At 38.5% G+C, this 21507-nt stretch overlaps 1 protein-coding gene across 2 annotated transcripts; it reads left to right on the forward strand.

Annotated features, from left to right (window-relative positions):
- The first annotated feature begins 456 nt into the window (after positions 1-456).
- Positions 457-20949, forward strand: itga4 (integrin alpha 4). Of its 2 annotated transcripts, none has more exons than XM_016669024.1 (29): positions 457-812; positions 2894-3086; positions 3766-3881; positions 4337-4437; positions 5707-5839; positions 6234-6301; positions 6678-6810; positions 9195-9280; positions 9429-9494; positions 9569-9709; positions 9831-9939; positions 11805-11899; positions 12560-12650; positions 12742-12787; positions 12873-13027; positions 13211-13365; positions 13503-13655; positions 14300-14376; positions 15100-15238; positions 15521-15625; positions 16214-16290; positions 16419-16508; positions 16634-16721; positions 17852-17959; positions 18121-18246; positions 18911-19036; positions 19690-19785; positions 19928-20047; positions 20216-20949. In XM_016669024.1, exons 2-29 carry the CDS (start codon positions 2920-2922, stop codon positions 20312-20314), a joined length of 3066 nt encoding a protein of 1021 aa, XP_016524510.1. In that variant the 5' UTR covers positions 457-812; positions 2894-2919; the 3' UTR covers positions 20315-20949. The 2 variants fall into 2 exon arrangements, with proteins under 2 accessions (XP_016524510.1, XP_007547279.1); XM_007547217.2 differs by having other exon boundaries at positions 458-812; positions 15524-15625.
- The last annotated feature ends 558 nt before the right edge of the window (positions 20950-21507 follow it).

Consider the following 21507-nt stretch of genomic DNA (forward strand, 5'->3'; position numbering starts at 1 on the left):
AACGTGTTGCTCCATAGAGCCTGTTGATGGGGTTTGGTTGGGGGTGGGAGTAAGCATAGGCTTTGTTCGCTTGCGCCTTGGGCCGGCTCTGGTCCCGTTGTCAGAAGTAAAAGTACCAAAGTAATTTAGCTCAGCTGGTTTAAACTTTATGTCAGACTGAACCTGTTAATGAGCTTTCCCACGACCGAAAAACCTGCTTGAAACTAGAACTAAAAGGAAGTGTTTTATTTTAAAATGCTTTTTACAGAAGGAAATCCCGTTGAGTGTCGCTGTATTCGTTGTTTCTTAATCTGTCCTACTTTCGCTGAATACTTGTGCGTTGAGACGGTAAAATGGGATTAAAGTTCACTCCATTAACACCTGATAATAACTGCAGAGGAAGCACCGTTAAACCCGCGCGCTCTCACAAACACACACACACGCACAGCCGCGCGCTGTCCTCGCGCTCACTTTGGGCGGATGCTGGAGGAAACACCGTTAGACACATGGAGACAGAGGAAGGGTCTCAGACGACTCTCAGTCTCATTGAAACTCTGCTGAAACTCGAGTCTTTCGCGGTTCTTTGCATTCATTGAGGTTTAAGCTTTTTTCTTAAGTTATTTTTTTCACTTTTCTCTTCTTTTTCTGTAAAATCTCTGAAGCTCGTGCGCTGTCTCGAGGAGCAACAGGGAGTTTCAGCAACAGGGAGTTTCAGCAACAAGTCTCTGGCGCGATTGAGAGGAGTTTACCAGAGTCCCATTGAAGAACCAACGTGTCTATTTTTTAAAGCTCGTTCTGGATAGAAGCTTTTTTGGCTCTCAGCTGTCTGAGGGGTACGTATAACCTCCATGAGGTGTTCAAGACAGAAAATCAACAAGTGTCAGAGCTCGTTAATGTCCTTAATTTTAATTAATGATTTCCTTTCATATTGCTTATGTAAGAATCCAAGCAGGAATTGTTTCGGCTTTGGTATTTTTATTTGCTTTTTAAATAATTCCATGTGGAATTTTAAATAAATAAAGATTATGTGAATATGATAAAATACACCACACTATTTTGGAGTTTAAGTATATTCATGTAGCGAGCAAACACATTGAAAAGAAACTTGCGGCAAGTTATCAACTTTAAAATATTTACTTTACTTAAAACAAAGAGGAAAGCATCAGCAAATTGCCATACATTCTTGATTTAATTATGCTAAAACTGTTTTAAGCAATAAAGAATATAAGAAGCTTTAAGCATTGTGACTGTCTAATATTTCACAAAATATGGCTTTAAGCTCACTTTTTTATGTGGAACCACTCCTTAAATGTAACAGGGGAAACAGGATACCATCTTTGTTTAGCAGCTTGTTTCATTAACACTTAGATTGTTCTGCTTATTAAAAAACGAGTCTTTGAGCATCACAGAAAAAAATGGGCATTTTCCTTGACCGAACCTGGGAACATTTTCTTGAATTGTGTGTAAAATGCGTGTCTGTAAGGTGAGGTGATCCAAATTCAGCAGGGATGAAGTGCGTGAGCCTCAGGGTTTATGTTGGAACAGCCCTGTTCACAGCGGCCGGTTTAAGAGGTGGGAGTTAACCGCAGCTCATTCCAGCCCCTCTTTTTACTTCCTACTTCTGTTTGGGGTTCCTCTTGACATCAGAAGGTCTCAGCCAAAATGTGGTTGCACGTTAAGACACTGGGGGGTAGCTGACATCCTGACATGCCATATTTCTTGCAACTGACTTGGATCTTTGGGAGTACTGGGCTATTTGTTCAACTTCTTAGTCTGCGCATGGATTAGATCATTATATTGAACCTCTTATACTTGACTGACAATTCACACTTGACTAACTATTCAAACTATTTTAGTTTGTTTGATAAGTTAAAAAAGATTGTGTTTACTTTAGTTTCCTGCAGGATTTCCCCCAGAAACCCTGTCAAGCCAGGTAGTGGGGGCGCTACGGCAGTCCACCAGTAGTCCACTGTGTTTTTGTGTTAGAAAATGTTAACAGTTACAAAAAATTGTAAGGTGCACGAGCATGGATAATAATTTGGAAACAACAGCGTTTGAGGCTAACGGGTGCAGAAAGGGTGCAATTGGAGCACACCAATTGTGCTCTTTTCAGTGCGTCACCTATAAACCTAGCTTAATCCGTCTTTACTACCACTGTTACTGGTGACATAAAAACCCTATTTAAAATAAACAACACTTAGCCTGGTGGGGGGCTAAGTAAAGCCTGGTGGCCCGCCAGGCTTATAATACGCTGGGGGAAACCCTGTCATTTGCTTTAGTAACGCTTATCCTAAGCTGAGGAATATTTGTCGATATTTAGAGTTTAAATCTGATCTTATTCTACAATGAAAACCTTTATAATTTACAATCAACCTAAATTCCTAAATTTTATGTTATCTTGTACCTTTTATCTTTTTTTTAGATGGCGCTTTCATCTGATGGATGTTTCATACAGAAAGTTGATCATTTTGTAGCTAAACAGAGACGTTCCTTACCCATTTTGACAAGCAACAATTGACTTAAACTAACTTGTTTATGGTCTGCTCGTGGTTTACTGTAAGAAATTGTGATCCTGTGATTCCAAAAGTATCTTCTAGCAGGAGGTTTCTCTGTGTTATTTTTGCTTGTCAGTAATCATGATGTTTCATATAAAATAAATTAACTGGTCCAACAGGGATCAGAATCAGACTAAATGAAAGTATGATGCAGAAAGAAATAGTTTTTAATACTACCATCATTATTTGTGAAAATTAGTAACAAGAAATAAAAACAAACTCACTTTGTTTTAGGTGGAAGCAAAACAAGGGTATAAAATTGGGGTAAAAACTTATGAAGGGGTGAATTAACACATTATTTACAGTTTTTTTTATTTTCAAGATTCTGAAAGATCCTATCATCTTTTTCTGTCCTGCAGGTCGTCTGCACCCATCAGTGAACATCATGGGTGTCGTCTTCTGCCTGGTTCCAGTCCAGGTTCTGGTCCTGGTTCTGGTCTGTCCTGCTGCAGGTTATAATCTGGATCAGGAGCACAGCATGGTGTTCAAGGGCCCTCACTCCTCGATGTTTGGATACTCTGTGCTGCTGCATCGCCACAACTCTGAAAAATGGTGTGAATCTAGTCTCTGTTTTTATGTTACTCAGCTTCCATTTATCTCGTGTTGAACCATAATTGGTCCTTCAATGAAACTCCATTAATCTGTAGATTATCCTGCGTTAGTCTACTTCCAACTCGATCGATCAAACATTACATGTTAGACATTTGTCTTGGATCTAATTCATTGTTATTCACGTATTAACCATCTGGTCATCCAAGCCTAAAATATTTTAATTCAAATATTGTTTCTTTGCACCCCAGATAAATTAGGCATTTATCTACTTTGGATTTATATAATCTTTTGTGCTTTTTTCTGTCCATTTATGTACTAAGCTGCTTCTAAAAGCTGCTTTTAGAATATATTGTTTGTAATGGTCTAACTGATTTTTATTTTGTCACTAAATATCATTATAGACAGTATTTGTGAATCATATATATTGTAGCTGTGATTAAACCAAACACTCTGCTGTTCCTACAAATATAGACATTTGTTTGGTTAAACGTCTTCAGTTAATGCAGTTCATTGGAGGTCCATCCATGCAAAGGCCTCTGTGTGAGCTGCTGCTGCACATTAATTAGTCTGTTTTTGGGAGTAGAGAAAAGCTCTTTGAATCCTCACACACAGCTCACCATTCAGACTGAAATAAAAAAAAACACTGACCCTGTCTTCATTTTCTCCCCATCTAACTCAGGCTGCTGGTCGGAGCTCCAGTGGCTCACTCCTCTCGTCACCTGACTCAATCTCCAGGAGCCGTTTTTCGCTGCAACATTATGGATGAGGAGCGCCGATGTGATCGTCTTTCTGCTGGTCAGAGTTTGTTTATGCTGTGTTTTTACGAGCATCAATGAAACACATTTACTAGTGATATGTGCACATGCCCGGATGTTACTTGGAGTGGCAGAGTAATTGACTGAAAATAGAAACACACATTGTTATTATCAATATATAATATAATATATATATACTATAATCTTCCCTTGACTTTTTGGTTTGTTGGATAAAATCCCTTTGAACTTAAATCTATTCACAAAGGTATGAGATGTGTGAATGACTATCAAACCGGAACAATAAAATGGTTTTATAGCTTTTGTAGAGTACTTCAAAGACGCAGGCCATGAGTAAACAGTGCATTCAAGTATACTAATACATTGACACTGACTTATTAACAACAAAAAGAGCTCATAAAAATCTGCATGTTCTGCCTGATTGAAAACAACATTCGCCTTGTGGAAGTGGCAGTGAACTTTTGTACGTGTGTGCAGAAATTTCAAGTTGTGGGAAGACGTGTGAACCGGAGAGCGATCACCAGTGGCTGGGTGTTAGTTTGTCCAGACAACCTGGAGAAAATGGTGGACGTGTCCTGGTAATGCACAATTCATTATTTTAGCCCATTGTGACTGTTTTTTGACTTTTTCTCTGTTTATGAAGATGAAATAAAAAATGTTATTCCCAGTATGTTCCATGACAGACAGAGGCTGAAAGTCGAAAAAAGATGTTAAGACTTTTTTTTATGTGCACCACTGATCTTCCAGCTGTCACCGGCAGTCTTTCTCTCTTTCACCCTTTCACAGCCTGGATGAACTTTTTAACATATGGTAGAAAATAGCTTCCTTTTAGATAGCTTCTTACATATCTGTGCTCTCACACAGATAATGAAGCTATCTCCTTTAGTAACAACTTCCTCACCAAAAGGTGTATTTAGCTCTTAGATAAGATGCGTTCAATGATCATTTTTGCTCATTTTTGACCACCAGAAGGGCAATAAGTCTGAAAACAGGAAGGACTTCAGTTACCAGCTTCTCAGGATAAATATGATTTCTGCTCTTAATTTATTGATTGATGATTATATCTTCTGTTTACTTCTGAGATCTTAACACTATAAAATGCCTGGACTGTCCAAACTAACAAGACTTGACACGTCCTATGTCTGCTGCATTTCTTGTGTTCCTAGTTTTTCTGCATGCCAGGAGGTGACCAAAGCGTTTTCCAACATATAGATTAGTTATACACAATGTTGGCCTGCAGCTATCCTGCTAAATTTGCTTCCTGTTAACACAGGAACACTCAAATAGCAGCAACGCCCAATGGAGAACACTTCCAAAAACATTTCCAATGACATAAACGCCCTCCAGTAATCTATAATTGTTCAAGTGGTCACTCAGGAACGTCTCAGAATAGTTTCCTTCTGATTCAGTACTTCTGAGGCTTTGACAAACGCAGTTGGTGAAGTTATTAACCAGAGTATGGAGCAACTGCACAACAAATAGCTAAATTTAAAACCATGAAGGCATTCATTAGTTGACAGATCAAGGAAAGCCTTCAACCATGTGATCATTTCTGTTGCAAAATTAATACAATCAATAAAAATACAGCTGGACTGAAATAACACTAAGCTATGGCAATATGGATGATAACAGGGTTCAAGATTTCTGTCACCATGGCGTCGTCCCGTATGTCTGTGGCCGGTTCGGATTTATTGCTTAGGTTAGTGTTTTCTGTCGCAATATCTCAGAGAAACAACGCAAGAACAGTCCATGACTGTCTAAATGAAATGTGTGACTCAGTAATAGTTCCTTGTCAGATGTTGTTTGTGAGTTTCAAGTGTTATATGTATGTATACGTGCGTGTTCAGGCATGTGCTCACCGCTGGAAGAACGTGTATTACTCAAGGAAAGACGGCCAGAACAACAAGCTTCCTAATGGCGCCTGTTTTCGCTATGAGAGTGACCTGGTATCCTACCAGCACTTTATCCCTTGCTACAAAGGTACACACACACACACACACACACACACACACACACACACACACACGCACACACACACACACACACACATACCTACACACAAGTGTTTTATCCACAGCTACATGACTAGGTTGTCATGGTGTTGTGAGGGTTCTTGACCTTGCTTCCTCATCGAGACAAAGTCTGAGGATGAAACTCAGCTGTGAAATCCTATTGGATCAGGCACTTCCTTTTCTGCCTGAATTGTTTTTTTAAAGCGCCACAGTGACTTGATATTATGGTTCAAGATGAAGAAATCATAGGCATACCAAGAGATACAGATGTATGTATGAGTTTGGGTATGTGAAAGCAGCAGCTGTCCAGGAAAACATTTGGATATAATTCGCTCACCTCCACCTCTGTCCATCACTCACAGACCACCAGAGGAAGTTCGGTGAGGATTACGGGTCATGTCAGGCGGGCATTTCCAATTTCTTGACACAGGTCAGTAACAGACAGGCAACATGGTTTCTGAAATCTTTTTTTGTTCAGTGACAGAGAGAGTTGTTGTTAACAGGATCTGGCTGCTCCTGTTTTTAGTTTTTTAGTTTTTTTTTTCTCCAGAAATCTGAAATCTAAAAATTGCCCAATTCCTGTTACTGGTTTATTTCTTATTACGTCTCTATTCATAATGACTCGTAGTTTTAAAAATAATCAGTTTGTCAGTTTAGTTTCTATTGATTGAAAAAAAGAGGAAATGTTTTCAACTTGTTTTATAAAACCTTATTTAGAAATTTATAGCTAATAAAAGACTGTCACAATCTACCGTAATCCAGATTTTAAAGTTTGCTGTGAGTCTTGAGTTTTCGTTCTCTCTTAGGAACTGATCATCGTAGGAGCTCCAGGATCTTCTTACTGGACCGGCTCGGTTGTGGTCTACAACACCTCCAGCAACTCGATGTCGGTGTATCAGGATGACGAGACAGGAGCTGTCAGCTATGGGAGCTACCTGGGTAACACTTGATCCTTATCCTGCACACTCAGCATAAACCATAAACTACAGCTGTGTTTTATTTAGTCAGATTTAAATTTAACTGTCCTGATGCTCTGATATACAATTCAAGCAAGCTGGATCTCTTCATATCTTTACATTTTAAGCAGTGACACCCTGCTGAAAACACATTCAAATACCTTTTGCATGTTTTTCAAAGTCTTTGGTGTCTTTTCTGTATGCTTTCTTCAGTTCTATATATTCCACCTCCATTATTTTTGATCCAAACATCTTCATCAGGAACCAGAACAAACCTGTCTATTGTCAGCTATATTTTATAAACCTCAATTTCTGTGGCGTAAATATGCACAAATGTATTTTAGCAAGTGTAGTTCTTGTGTTTAAAAGCCATCTATGTGTACTGTTACTTCAGGATTCATTGTAAGTTAGAAATACTGCTAAAGTGGGAGGACATGCTGAGCAGAAAGAGGATTTTGTCCACCTGTCTCTTATCTCTGTTTCAGTTAGCTATGCCACGTTTCATTTGGCTTTTCAAACACACATTTTAGATACAGCGGAAGAAGGGAGGGTTCAGTCGCTCCGTTTGTTTTTATCCTCATGCTTAAAATGTTCATATTTGCGAGATACACCTAAGACCATGTTAAATGTATGTGTCTGGAAGATTAGCTTAGGTAGACATTTATGTTTGAATTTTCCCTGATATCAAGGTGGACACTAAATGTATCTATCGACTCTCACAATGCTGAGCAGGAAATCAATTGAAAAGGTGTGATGTTCAGAGAGAAACACATACGCAGAAGGAAATGAGTTTTATCACGTTTAACCACCGATCTTGTTTCCCACACAAAGAAACCTGTTCAGTTTGGTTAAAGGTTATTTCCAAAAGGCATTTCTAATCTGAGGAATGAACATCGTCGTATTGTAATTTACTGATTAAGGCTGTATGTCACATTACAGTCTTGGTGCTTTGTTGTAAATGTGCAGTTATTGATAGAATCGTTTTAAGTTTGAGGGTCTTACCTATTTCGTAATTATCCAAGTTTTTTTTTTTTGGATACAATTATCCTAAAAGAAATTGTGTCCTGAATCTGTGCTGTGTGCTTTTTATAGTTGAGTTTAGATTTAGGTATTTGTTTGGATCTGGTGAGACCAGATCCTTTAGACCAAGGGTGTCAAACTCGTTTTCATTTTGGGCCACATCAAAAATATGAATGTTCTTAAAGGGCCTGTTGTGTCAAAAACATATTGATAAAACCAATTAAACTGTAAAAATATCAATAAGTGGCTGCTCCTCTGGGATTTGTTTTAGTTTTCTTTTTTGAAATCAAAATTACAGATTTTGTGGCGAATATTTAGAAATGTTCATAAGGAATTTTGACAAAATTTGCGGTAATATATGATATTAAATGTGACTCTTTACCACTCAGAGTCGATGTTTTTGACCAATTTTGAGAAAATTTGGAGTAAAATCAGAAAAAAAGGAAATTTTTTGATTTTGTGTGAATTTCACAGATTTGTGAAAAACTGGAAGGACTCATGTAATTTTGAGTCTAGAGGGCCACATAAAAAGCTACGGTGGGCCATATTTAGCCCCCGGGCCTTGAGTTTGACACCTCGGCTTTATACACTAAAGCATAAGAATTGCCAGAGGGTGTACTTTCTTTTTTATCATCTCTATTTTGTGAGTTTTAATGTCACCTTGTCACAAATGCATTGCGTCATTCCCATTGCCTTTAAACCAAAGATACATCATGCTAAATGTCACATGCAGGTCTTTTATTCTGATCAAGCAACCTACACAACATTATTTATTCACAGACAGAAGACAACCCAACTATTATACACCCACCCTCTTAGACGTTTAGTGTAGATTTAAATACAAGGGGAAATATATAATAATACATCCTACAATGACTTGATTATCTAGTAAAGGCAGTATTGGTATTGGCGTGTGGGGTCTAACACACCAATACCAATACTGCCTTTACTCAACCTCAACCTCAACTCATCGAACCACGAAAGGTGACAAAACCATTTTCTCCCTAAACAGGAAGTGGTTTTGTGTGAGTGGGGCTGTGGAGTCAGCAGCAGTGGCAGCATTGCACAAATACATTTACTTCCTTTAAAATCAACAACAAAACCTGAGAAATGATTTTTATGCTGGAGATGCTGGTGCGACTGAACTGCCTATTAAAATGAAATGTTTGACTGAAATGTCAGCCGGGTGTTGGATTATAAACTCAGTGTAACTACTTCTATTGTTGATATTAATTTCATGTAATATGTTTTATCCTCAGTCGCCTATGAGAGCAAATATGATGTTCAGTTCTTGTCCATAAACTGTAGTAGGTATCGGTTTGTTAACATTGCGTCCTGATGCTTCAGGTTACGCTGTAGGAGCCGGTCACTTCCAGAGTCCCTCTTCCATAGAGGTGGTGGGTGGAGCTCCACAGTACAATCAGAAGGGCAAGGTAGGACCAGGAGACTTATTTATGTACAATTTTACTTCACGTACTCAACCCTAATGCAAATATCTGCTTTGTTTTTGTAACTGGTTGAGTTTCTTGAAGTTGTCGCCTGCATCGACGGTTGAACTCAGTCTGTGTTTGCACATTTCAGGCCTTCATCTTCTCAACAGAGAACAGCAAAATGCTGCAGGTGGTTTCAGAAGTTACTGGACATGAAGTGAGCCTTTCTTTTCATCATCAAGTTGGAGCAATGCACCACATTTTTCGTCTAAAAGCTGGGTCTCTTTCCAGCTGGGGTCTTATTTCGGCTCCAGTCTTTGTGTGGTGGATCTGAATGCTGATGGATTGTCGGACCTGCTGGTTGGTGCTCCCATGGCAACAGGGACCTCCAGGGAGGAGGGAAGAGTTCATGTGTACATCAATCAGGGGGAGGTAGGAACATTCATCCATCCATCCAAGTAATATTTCTAGTTTCTTTCAAAACTTGGCTGAAAATATTAAGCAATTTGAGATGCAAAATATTGAATATTGAATATGCTGAATTCTCACAAAGGCGCAGCTGAAGGAGGCGGAGTTTAAGCTGACTGGCAGCGATGCGTATGCGGCGCGGTTTGGAGAGACCATTGCTGACCTTGGAGACCTGGATGATGATGGCTATCCAGGTAGGAACCACACCTGCACAGCCTAAAGAGACTGTGACAATGACAAATAATACTATTGACTCTAATAATGTTACTTCCATTTTCAATTAATTATATCGTAGCTTTATCATATTGTATCAATTATTGAAATAATCGTCAGTTAATTTAGTAATGGATTTATTTTTAACTGGAGTATGCTACTCTAAAATATGGCATTTTCTGGGGAAAAAATTGTTTTATCTTCACCTGTTTCAGATTCTGTAAGATTTTTCTAGAGTTCCTTTTACTATCCAATTATTAATTGGCTAATTGAAAATATAGTCACCAGTTTAGCCCAACCCTGTACTGATGTGAAGTCAAGCAGATAGGACATATTCAAGTATTTATTTAGCTGCAAATGCATCCTTTACAATGTTATTGCGTTTAAGGCAAATTAAGTATTTGTTTATTTGAAATTTTTACGTTTCATTATTGCGAAAAATAAGCTCAAGTGGTTAAATGAAAACTCTGCAGAATGTGCCTTTTCTTTTATCTGTTTAATTGATTGCTTGTCAGAATAATTGATGACTAAAATAATGGCTAGTTGCAGCCCTAGTCCCCTTCTATGTAAAAGCTCAAGTGAAGAAGCTGTGGGTGGATTTGTTTTGCTCCAGGGCACCTCAGCAGTTGTAACTAGGAAGAGCTAAGAGCTGATTTTCTCCTTTCTGCTCTGATCTCCTGCCTCTCTGCCCCTTTATCAAATACCACCACCGTTTTTCAGTGGCATTCTGGGCTAAACAACCCCAGGGCCACAGCCATCCCCCTCAGCGCCTGTTGTCACTTTCTGATAACAGAGCGCCATCCTGCCTTTAACACATTGCTCCTACACACACGTATACAACACAGCCCCCTCACCATCTGTGTGTGCGTGTGTGTGAGGGGTGGAGTGTGTTATTAAGTTCATTAAACTGTAATGACAAACTGTTGCTGCTCTGTAAATGAACATGCCCTGTAATCTGCCACTGCGAGATAAAAAGCTACGTGTGAGTGCTTGTATTTGTCACATTGTGGAGACGTACACATTTACCCACTAACATGTGGGGCCTGCGAGGAGACGAGTACTTTGAGTGGGTTTAAAATTAGGCTGAAATTCATTGGAGTTGTAGTTAGGATTAGAGCTAAGTTGGTGTTTTCAGGAAATTAACGTGGCTCAGTAAGTCAAGCTAGTGTTTATTCTGGTGATTGAATATTTGCTAAGTGAATGTTTGCGTTTCAGTTTCAGTGTGCTTCTGGAAAAAAAGAAAAGTTAAAGGCTTCTTTCAAAGAACCGAGGTTAAACATTAAAAGATAAGACTGTTTTTCTTCCCATGTTCACATACAGCGTTTTAGACAAATGTCCACAACCTTTAAAGTTTTTGACATTTTGTCATGCTGCAACCACAAATGACATTTCCTGTAGTACAATAACAATAATAAATGCATAATTATGAAGTGGAAAGAAATAGAAGCTTACTCTAAAAGACCAGCAGCTGTAATTTTATCTAACAGGAAAATTAATACAGGTAAAAAGATTTGAATATTTTTTTCAAATAGTTGCACTTCATGTTTGTCTGCAACAAGCTTAACTTTAGCTGTAATGACGTTGAAAAAACAATTACACAGGAAATATCACAGAATGCTTTACTTAAACAGTAGTATAGTTTTTAAAAGCCAAATCTTATGGCTATTTTAAGAGGTAATCTGTTGGTACAGTTCTCCAACATAAAAATATACATTGCAAGGCAGAACATTTTTAAATAAAGAGCAACATACATTGCTTTCTGTGTGACTGTAAAAAAGACAAACAAAAGAGTGGAAGAAGAAGTCCTCACAGAAACAGTAAAACCAGCTTGTGTGTGTGGTTGTAGATGTGGCTGTTGGCGCTCCACAGGAAGACGACCTCAGAGGCGCCGTCTACATCTACAATGGCAGGAAGGAGGGTATTTCACCAAAACCATCACAGGTACAAACATCAACACAGAGCCAGAGGCGCCTGCATGATGGCTGCAAAGCTCAGTGTGCAAGCAATTCAGAGTAGAGCGCGTCGCAATGAGCAATTAATCAGCTGATTCCATGATGAATTGAAATGACGTAGATCATTTTCATACTGAGGCTGGTTTTTTTTTGTCATCATCATCCGTTTTGTATCTGGTTTTGGTTGTGTGTGTTTTTTATTTCCACTTTATTTACTGTTGTTGATTGGTGTGTTTTCTTTTAGAAATTTAAAATGTCTTCCAGTGTGTTCTGTATAAAATTTAAATGAATTAGTCTTCTAGAGGGCGGACTTGCGTTATCAATATTTTACTTGAAAATGGTCTCAAAATATTAAACAATATTATTGTTTATCGCAATAATTTCTGGGAGAATTTATCGCCCAGTAAACTTTGTTATTATTGAGTCAGACCTGGTCCTTACTAGTGAGATATTAAGATTACTTTAATTATTTAGAAACACACTTTAATGTGTTTAAATCAATAATACCTAACAAAATTTGTTTTATATGTTACTCTGAGAGTTTTTTCAGTTTCTCTTTTGGTGACTCATGGATAAAGAAGTAATTTTGAGTTTCATTGTGTATTATATGAAGTAATACTTTGACTTGATCTCCACTTTGTGACCTCAGAGGATTACAGGGTCATCCCTAGGCCATGACCTGAAGATGTTTGGACAATCGCTGAACTCTGGGATTGACATCGATGATAACGGCTACAACGGTAAAGGATCCCATGTGTCCATATCCGCCACATTGTCCTGTGCTGTTCTCACCGGATCAGTGCTGAATGTGGATAAATTGTGTCTCTACAGACGTGGCGGTGGGAGCTTTCCTTTCAGACTCAGCTGTGGTTCTCAGGTAAACTCATAAAAATACTTTATGTTTGACCAAAACATTTTCTCTTTATGGTTTGAATAAGTTTCGTTCTGGTTCTACCCCACAGGACCCGTCCAGTGGTTCAAGTGAAAGCTTCTCTGATTCTGCCTGAGCATATTGACCAGCAGGGGGCGCAATGCCAAGATCACAAGACTCAGACCGTCTGCATCAACGTTACGATCTGCTTCAGTGTCACATTTAAACACCACAGAGGGGCAATAGGTACATTAAAGAAGTAAAGAAAACTGTGTAATGTTTTAAGTCTTTAAAGTCCATTTTACTATTTTTCATATATATTACATTCATAAAAAAAATACTATTAGCTTCAGTGTTTAAGAATTAAATCTGTAATAGTACTTAACTTTGACTTACTTATGTGGAAGATTTCCCCTCTTTCCTCCCTAGAGCTTCAGTATAATTTGACCTCCGACCTCCTCCATAAACCATCGTTCCCTCATCGTTTCTATTTCCACGGCAACGGATCATCGAACAGCACGAGGGGTCATATGAAGGCACGACACGGCCATCCCAGCTGTGCAACACATGTGGCTTACCAAAGGGTAAAACTCTCAGACTCAAAAAGCACAAAAAAAAAGAAAAACATGCTGATCTAGCAGCATCTCCACTGCTGCTAGATCAGCAGTGGAGATGTTGAGTGTTTTTATTTCACTGCCGCGTGTCTTTTCCTCATCTACAGAAAGACGTTAAAGACATCTATACCCCAGTTCAGTTTGAAGTTTCCTATGGCCTCAGTGAAAAGAGGAGCCACAAAACCCCGTCCAGAAAATTAGCATTCATAAAACCCATTCTGCAGCACAGCGCAGGACATCATAACACCATCACCAATCAGGTATCAATCTGTGTCACACAGTAAGTTCAGTGTTTCATTTGCAAAATAACAAAATATTACTTCATAATGGATTTAATTTTATATATAAGTTGGATTATTACAAGTGTATTTTTTTTAAATTTAGGCTTCTTTGTGGTAAAATGAGTGATCAACAATTTATTAACATGGACTTTGTTTTGTGCCCTTCAAAATAAAAGCCTCTTATAGATTAGTATTTCCGTTCTCTACTCAGAAATACAATATATTATAACAATAATATTAAAATATAAATACAAAATACTACTTTGAATAACCCAGTTCATTAGATAAACTGATTTAAAGGGGAGAAAATAGTTGCTTTAAAGTCAGATACCTAACAGCGAACCCTGCTGCTAATCCAGATGTGTTTACAGCTGCAGCGCCTGCAGCACATTAGCCAACATCCGGCTCCTGTGTTTCACAAAAACAGAGCAGAAAAACAGTTAAGAGAGAGGAATTCACAGCTGGAGTGAGTCATGAGATCATTATTATAAATCATCTGTAACTGCAGGGGTCAGAAGTCAGGGGTCACAGGAGCTGTTGTAAGATCATCAGTGACTTCTGCTTTCATTCATTGTTGCTGGTGTCATAAACAGTACGCTTCTCTATTTCTTTCTCTCCGTCAGACTCGGTTTGCTCGCTCTTGCTCTATGGCGAACTGTTCGACTAACATGCAGCTGTCGAGTGAACTAGTGCTGCCACAGTAAGAACATGAGCACACACACATGAAACAGGCACAACACGTACTCTGTGTAACTCAGAAAGAGAAAGACAGAGGAGGAAACTAAAACCAAATGTGACAGCGCAGTTGAAAACACCTCACAAGTCGCTGTGCTTCAAATAAGACTTCAAAAGATGAGCTCTTCCTCTCTGTAATAATAATAATAATAATTAAAAAAAAACATGGATGTTTTCCCCCTGTAAACACATGATGATAATTAGTTGCAGGGCAACAGAGAACAAACATGTTCTCTGTTTTTAGAGTTCACTGCTTGCACTGAACTCTAAAAGCTGCCAGCATTTTAATCTGCATATTTAAATACCTCTTATTCTCTCCCTCCATTATCTCAAGTTATATCTAGATGGAGATGAGCTGGTATTTCTCAGCTGCACTCACTTTTGCAACGCTGAGCTAATTAAATGTACAGATATTCTACACTGTGAAAAGGGGATTACCATCAACAAGAATGGTGGCGTTTATCAGCAGATTAAGAGACGGAGGGAGGAAGCAGCACAGTGGAAACGAGATTCAAGATAACGAGACCATCCAGATTCAATTAGCGGATTCACCACAGGCTGATTTAATACAGATGATGAAAATAAGATACCATGTTGAAGAATTAAGTCATCACACAGGAACTGAATGTTATTTATAAGTGGAACTCCAACATTGATATTTGTTGTTGATCTTGTTGCTTGTCTGCAGACAGCAGAAGTTCTTTGCTCTCGGTTCGGGACAAATCGTCCTGAAAACCTCCCTGCTGAACTCCGGAGACGATGCCTTCCTGCCTCGAGTGACACTGAGATTCCCAAACAACATCCACTACATCAAAGTGCTGCATAATGTGAGTTTACGTCATACAGAGAGAGGAAGAAACCATCGTTTGGTTTTACTAATTAAGGTCTCAGTTCTGGCTAATTTTTGATGTTTCCACATTGGAAGATTTAACCTCTCATGTGGAAGAAAGCAAAAGTAATTGCTGATCTGGAACCAGGCTCATTACATTCTGTAAATCCCCACTTTAGTATGCTTCACACCAAACGAAAAACCAAATATCTCTGCTTTAACCCTATAACTACTTAGACTTAGATACCCTCTAAAATCTACTTGTTTGTTTCCGTATGAGCAGGAGGCCAACGTCATCAGTTGTGATGTCACTGAGGAAGTGAACACTACAGACGTGAAGGTGGACTGCAGAATCACCAGCCTCGTCCTCCCAGCCCTATCTCAGGTAATCGCACTGTTACTCGTCCCGCTGTGCATAACAACGCCTTGGTTTACCACTTTCACAACAGCTGCGCTCCTACGATGGGCCCCCTTGCAAAAGTATTCATTCCCCTTTGAGTTTTTAAGCACTTTGGCCACAAACATGTCAGAAAACCGCAAGGAAGCCCTGTTAGACACAAGCCATGTGAAAGAAGATGCTCTGGGCAGATTGGAATGAAATGTAATCAAATAATTCACTCAAAGACTAAATATAAAAATCATTCTTTAAGAGTATAAATGTTAACGTCAAAAGCAAAAAGGTCACAGGTTATGTTTTTTTTCCCCACCACATTGACTGTGCACTGTCTGGTAACTATGATTGTGAACTTGTGGAGTTGTTATTGCTCCTTAGCCTACTGGCTCAGAACATCCCACAGTTCAAAGGTCAAACCAAGAGACTCCTCCAGTCACAGCTCTATTTCAGAGCAAAGAAAAAAACAATTAGTTGAAATGTTAAAGGATTTGGAACATTCCAGAAATTTGCAGAAAGTTGCATTAAGACAAGTATGAAGCTGTAATGTAACCTTTTTTTTCTTTTTTTTTTTTTTTGCAGGTGAACATCAGTTTTCTGTTGGATGTCAGTCAGAACAGCACGCCTGGCGACATTCACATTAACATCAACACCAGCAGGTAATGACCTCACTGTCATCCCCGATGTCATCTCTGAAGCTTAGCTATAAAGCAGTGATCCTACAGAAGAGATGTCTTCAGGTTACTACAGATAAAATCCATTAAAAGACGTGTTTTTTCATTTGCAGTGATAATTACGAGACGGATGAGTTTCTCCGAGATAACACCATGACGCTTGTTCTTCCTTTGAAACATGGAGTTGGTATCAACATCCACGGGTCAGTCAAATTTAGCTACATTATAGCTGAAATAAAAGGAGAGAGATGAAAATGTACAAAACTGTAAGTAGGAAAACATTAGAGATGCTTCAGAGCCAGCTGAATGTCCTTCTTTGTGTTTACAGTTTTGTGACTCCAAAGTCTTTTGTGTTTGACGATGAAGACTTGATTCCAGCTGATTGCTACCCTGAAAAATTCAACTACACATTTAAGGTAGGTTCAGATGTTTCTTTAGGTGTGTTCAGTAGCTACAGGTGAAATAGCATCAAATGTTCCTCCTATTTTAGTCATTTATTTCGTATTTATTTCACTTAGCTTTGATGATTGTGGTTTACAGCTAATGGCAACAGAAAATTCAGCTTCTCCAAAGATCAAATGTTACATTTGACTAATAAAAACTGATTTTTGAAGCTAAAAGCTAATATTGTTGTCTATGCGATTATAGAACATCAACTTGACATTTATCTAAGCCGTTGCATTTTCTGTGTAAAGCCTTTATTAAACCAGGATAGAGGTGATTTTAGGAGAAAAACTACTGGACTGGCAAATTACTTTTCTTAGTTGTTGTTTTTTTTTTCATCACAAATAGTATTAAAATTGTCTGAGAAATTAACTTATGGTTTTCATTCCCTTTGACATATTCTTCAAAAATAAATGCTTGAAATGTGTAACTGTGTAACTGTGTAATGAATCTGCGGTATATAGAGTATGAGTCTGGCTTTTTGCCCTAAATTACTCAAATTGATATTTTGATTATATTTTCATATTGAGACGGACATCTTGTACTTGCTACTGATTAAGATCTCTCTCAATTAGGCTCCAAAATAACTGAAGTATTTGTGTTTGTCCTTCTTTTCACAATACTGTGAAAATATAACATGATGTGTTTTCCTAATATTGCCAGCCCTCATTGATCTTATTCATCTAAAATTCAATTTATCTGTGTCTTTACTGTGAAGACACAGCACCTGAGGACAAAAATATTTGTCATTAGATGTTTTCCTGACAACATTTTGCTACTCAGTATAAACCATTTTTCACACCTGTTTGGTACTTTACAGCTATGACACCACACAGCAAATACAGCGAAGTGTCATGGTGGAACAAGTGTGGTTACACCAGTGTGTTGCATGCAGAGCCATATTTAGATCAAATCATTATTAAACCATAAACCACCATCATTTCATACTCATACCAGCTGTAAACAAATAGCTGCCAGTCTGTAAAGCTGCTGAAAAACAAACCTGATCAAATTATTATTGTTATTTCTTCTACTAGGCCTTTGAAATCTCTTAAGCTGAACTTGAATCTTTTGGGTTGTCTGTCATTTTGTTTTCATGCAGGTGTTAAACTCTGGACCCAGCAAGGCGTTGAACACCGTGGTTCAGATTGCGCTGCCAAAAATCCTGGCGCCGTACCCACACAGACTGCTTCAGCTCATCGACTGGAAGGTAAAAACAGCATTAGGATCCAAGTTTCTATCACCCCTAATGCCGAGGAAAGCTAGACGATTGTTAGCTGTACCTAGCGGTAGCACTAGTAGACACTACGTGTTGACGACATTTTGGAAAGGATCTTCCATAATAACGTAATTTTTTGCCTCTTTCTGCAGTCATCACATGGTTCGTGCTCAATAAGTGACAAAACGATTTCAGTCAATGAGGATTGCAACGTTCCTCAGGCTTCATTCATCAAACAGATAATTTTCTTCTTCTCTCCCACCACCACCCGCACAATGGTAAGACGATCTTTCTCTTCTCAGAAATAGGTGATATACATAGCAGCTCATCAGCCAAGGTTACATGAATGTTTAAATGTTAAAGTCACGGTGGCACCAAAGAAAACGGCAGGTCATAAATAAAGTAGGATTAGAAATGCATCAATCAGAATTTGAGGAGCTGCTTATCTACTGATTTCAGGTGACTCAAATATCTTTTTAGCAGCTATGATATCTGATTATATTAATTTTTTCAACTTTTTCAAATCAGACTTTAAACTACCTTTCCTGTTAAAAATTGGAAACCATTTGTGACCATCAATTTATATAAAAAATGAAAAACTTGTAAAGCAAAACAGAATATTTCTACATTTTTATTTTTAAAGTTTTACTGACATATTTCTGTATTTTTCTCTCTTGTAGCCTGAGTGAACCACAGACATGTTGCAAAACACAGGTTCCTCTTAACCTTTTGTGCCTCCCCTGCCATCTATTTTAAACGTTTCACTAATAATGAGAACATTGAGTCTTCCCCTAGTATCAGCATAAACAGTGAAAGGTGTTTGTTGTCAGCTCAACAAAGCACAGGCTTTGTAGAGATGTAGTCGTGAATTACTGCTCCCCTATGCAGATGACAAACTGACTTTCATTGGTTAAACTATTTCACATATGTGTGTTTGTGTAGTTCTGTGGCCGCGTCGATAATCTGTGTGAGCAGCTGGTGTGTCGTCTTGGTAACCTGGATGCGGGCAGAGATGCTACCATCCAGCTGGAGATCAGCCTGAATCCTGCTGTGCTGCTGCAAGCACCGGTAACCAGTTCAGATGATCTTACTGTATAAGTTCAATGTTTCCTTCTTTTCTTTTTGTTTTATGAAGTAACTGCAGACTATTTGCTTATTCCAACAGCAGACCAACATGTGGTTAAACTGACATTCATTAATTTAGGGATGTTTAATTGTGCCTCAAGACCTTTAAACATGAAAGATATACTTAATTAAAAAGTATTAGTTTGTGAAAATAATTATTGCATATGCTGCAAAACACAAAATCTTACTAAGTATTTTTTATCCAGTTTCTAGTGCAAATACATAAGTGCACTTGAAATAAGTCAAAACTAACTTACAAGTAATGTTTCAGCAAGATACACAAGCTTGTTTTACGTCAGTAAGTCCTTAAAATTGATGAAAAAGGTCTGGTCATAAGTGTAACAATCTACCTTTATTTTATCAATCAAAACAAGGAATTATTAACTTTAAACAAGCTCATATTTCCTGCCGAAAGGTTTTGTCTTATTTCAAGTGAACTAAGATATTTGCACTGGACCAGAAATATTTGGCAAGATTTAATGTTTTTGCTGCATATCTGCAAAAACTGAACTAAACTGCTTTGGTTTAATCAGTTTCTGCTGATATATCAGCAGGCTGCTCTCCTTGTTACAAATAAACGCTGCTTTCTATCTCAGGGCCGTCATCATGTTATGATGCTGGAGAGCACGGCAACTGTGTTGTCGCCCAGAGAAGATGCTCACACTGTCCTAATCAAGGATCAACCTGCACTGGTAAAATACCTGAAAACCATAGACCCAAGTCCAATGCTGAATACTGTGTGTCTATATAAACAAGGCTTTGTTAAGGCGCTGCATTTTTTCCCAAATCCTTTAACAACAGGTCAGGTTGTTAAAAAGTGTTAATAATTTCCAGGTGGTGGTGGAAGCTGTTTTTTCCCAGAAACCCTCAATGGCTGTGAAGATTTTCATCATCGCCGTCAGTTTAGTTTTAGGACTGACCATCTTGACCGCTCTCATCTGGTGTTTGTGGAAGGTAACTGGCTCATTTTAAACACCCAGTATAGATTTTTAATGAGGAAACATATATTTACAGTGTTTGCTGTTATTTTAAGGGTATACAATCTCTTAAAATTCTGCATAACAAAGTAAAAACTAATAGGGACCATTTGTTTTAAATCTTTATTCCCTGTCTGATTTACAGTGTGGCTTCTTTAAGAGGAACTTCAAGAAGCAGGAGGAGTTAAACAGAGACAGCTGGGACTATGTTCCCAAACTTAACAAGAGGGAGAGCTCTATTTAAACTCATCTGCTGCCTCTCGCTGTGACGTCGGGGCATCAGCAGCGACATCACAGAGTTCACACCAAAGCTGTGCAGAAACTTTGCAGCCATGACGGAGGAGGATGAAAGCATCCTGAAAGCACCTGAACCGATAAACCAAATGTGCCTTCACAAAGGAGAGACTGAGGAAGACCGCAGCGATGGATGGATGGATGGATGGATGGATGGATGGATGGATGGATGGATGGATGGATGGATGGATGGATGGATGGATGGATGGATGGAACAGCTTCCTGTGTTGTGGACGAACACTGAAGAAGAACCAAACCAAGTGACTTTCTGAAGATCTCAGGGGATTGGAGACCTTGCTCCTGATTGGTTCATACCTTTGGAATAAAGTTCCTTCATTTTGTTTACCTGCTGGTCAGCAGAGACGGAGCACGGACTCACTGGTTGCGTCATCCAACAGCTGCAGTCGACACTGGACTGCAGCGGGCTGCAGGAGTGTGCAGGAAAAGGGAAGCAACACAAATTTTGTGTTCTGAAAGCAGGACACAGATAAAAAAAATGCTGGGAAATAGGATACAATGCTGCTGCTTCTTTTTTTATTTTTGCCGTTTTCCCTTTTGTCACTGGTATGCTTGCGTCTGCTCCTTTGGCAGAATTTTGTGGCACGTCTAGATAACGAAGTAAATCCACATACTTTCATTGTTCACCTAGGAAAAAAGTTGTCTTGGCAATGCCGACAACCAACCAAGTAAAGCATCCTGTCTCTCAGATGTGTTGGGGGAAAAAAAAATCAGCATTAAAGAAAATACTTCTGGGTCTTTTGCTACCTGTGAGGATAATCTCACAGGTAGCAAAAATGAAACAGATGCAGGTATTTTGTAAGATGGTGCTAAGAGATCACAGGGGTTCAATGTCTTATGAAGCCTTTATTAGAAACAATTATGAGCTAGCCATATGACAAAATATTTTATTAATTTAACTTAATTTATATAATATTTTACAAGTTACAATGTGTTGAAATGAAATTAAAATGCATAATGAAAACGCTGAAAATTATTAAAATGAAACTCCACCGACTTTGCCAAAGAAATAAATGACATTTACTTGAAAGAGGCTTTTAGAAAAGTAAAATGTATCAGATCATTATTTTAACTTCCTGTATTCTGTGAATGCAAAGTGTTGAAACAACTTCATCCATTGTCTTT

The sequence above is a fragment of the Poecilia formosa genome, unplaced genomic scaffold (assembly GCF_000485575.1).
Source record: "Poecilia formosa unplaced genomic scaffold, Poecilia_formosa-5.1.2 Scaffold19, whole genome shotgun sequence".
NCBI classification, from domain to species: Eukaryota; Metazoa; Chordata; class Actinopteri; order Cyprinodontiformes; family Poeciliidae; genus Poecilia; species Poecilia formosa.

Bases quoted from the DNA above. Each gene is read 5' to 3' on its own strand.
- itga4 (XM_016669024.1), top strand. From the start codon at position 2,920: ATGGGTGTCGTCTTCTGCCTGGTTCCAGTCCAGGTTCTGGTCCTGGTT. The intron at 12,788-12,872 runs GTAAACTCATAA...TCTACCCCACAG, and splicing joins GACTCAGCTGTGGTTCTCAG to GACCCGTCCAGTGGTTCAAG. The intron at 20,048-20,215 runs GTAACTGGCTCA...TCTGATTTACAG, and splicing joins TCATCTGGTGTTTGTGGAAG to TGTGGCTTCTTTAAGAGGAA.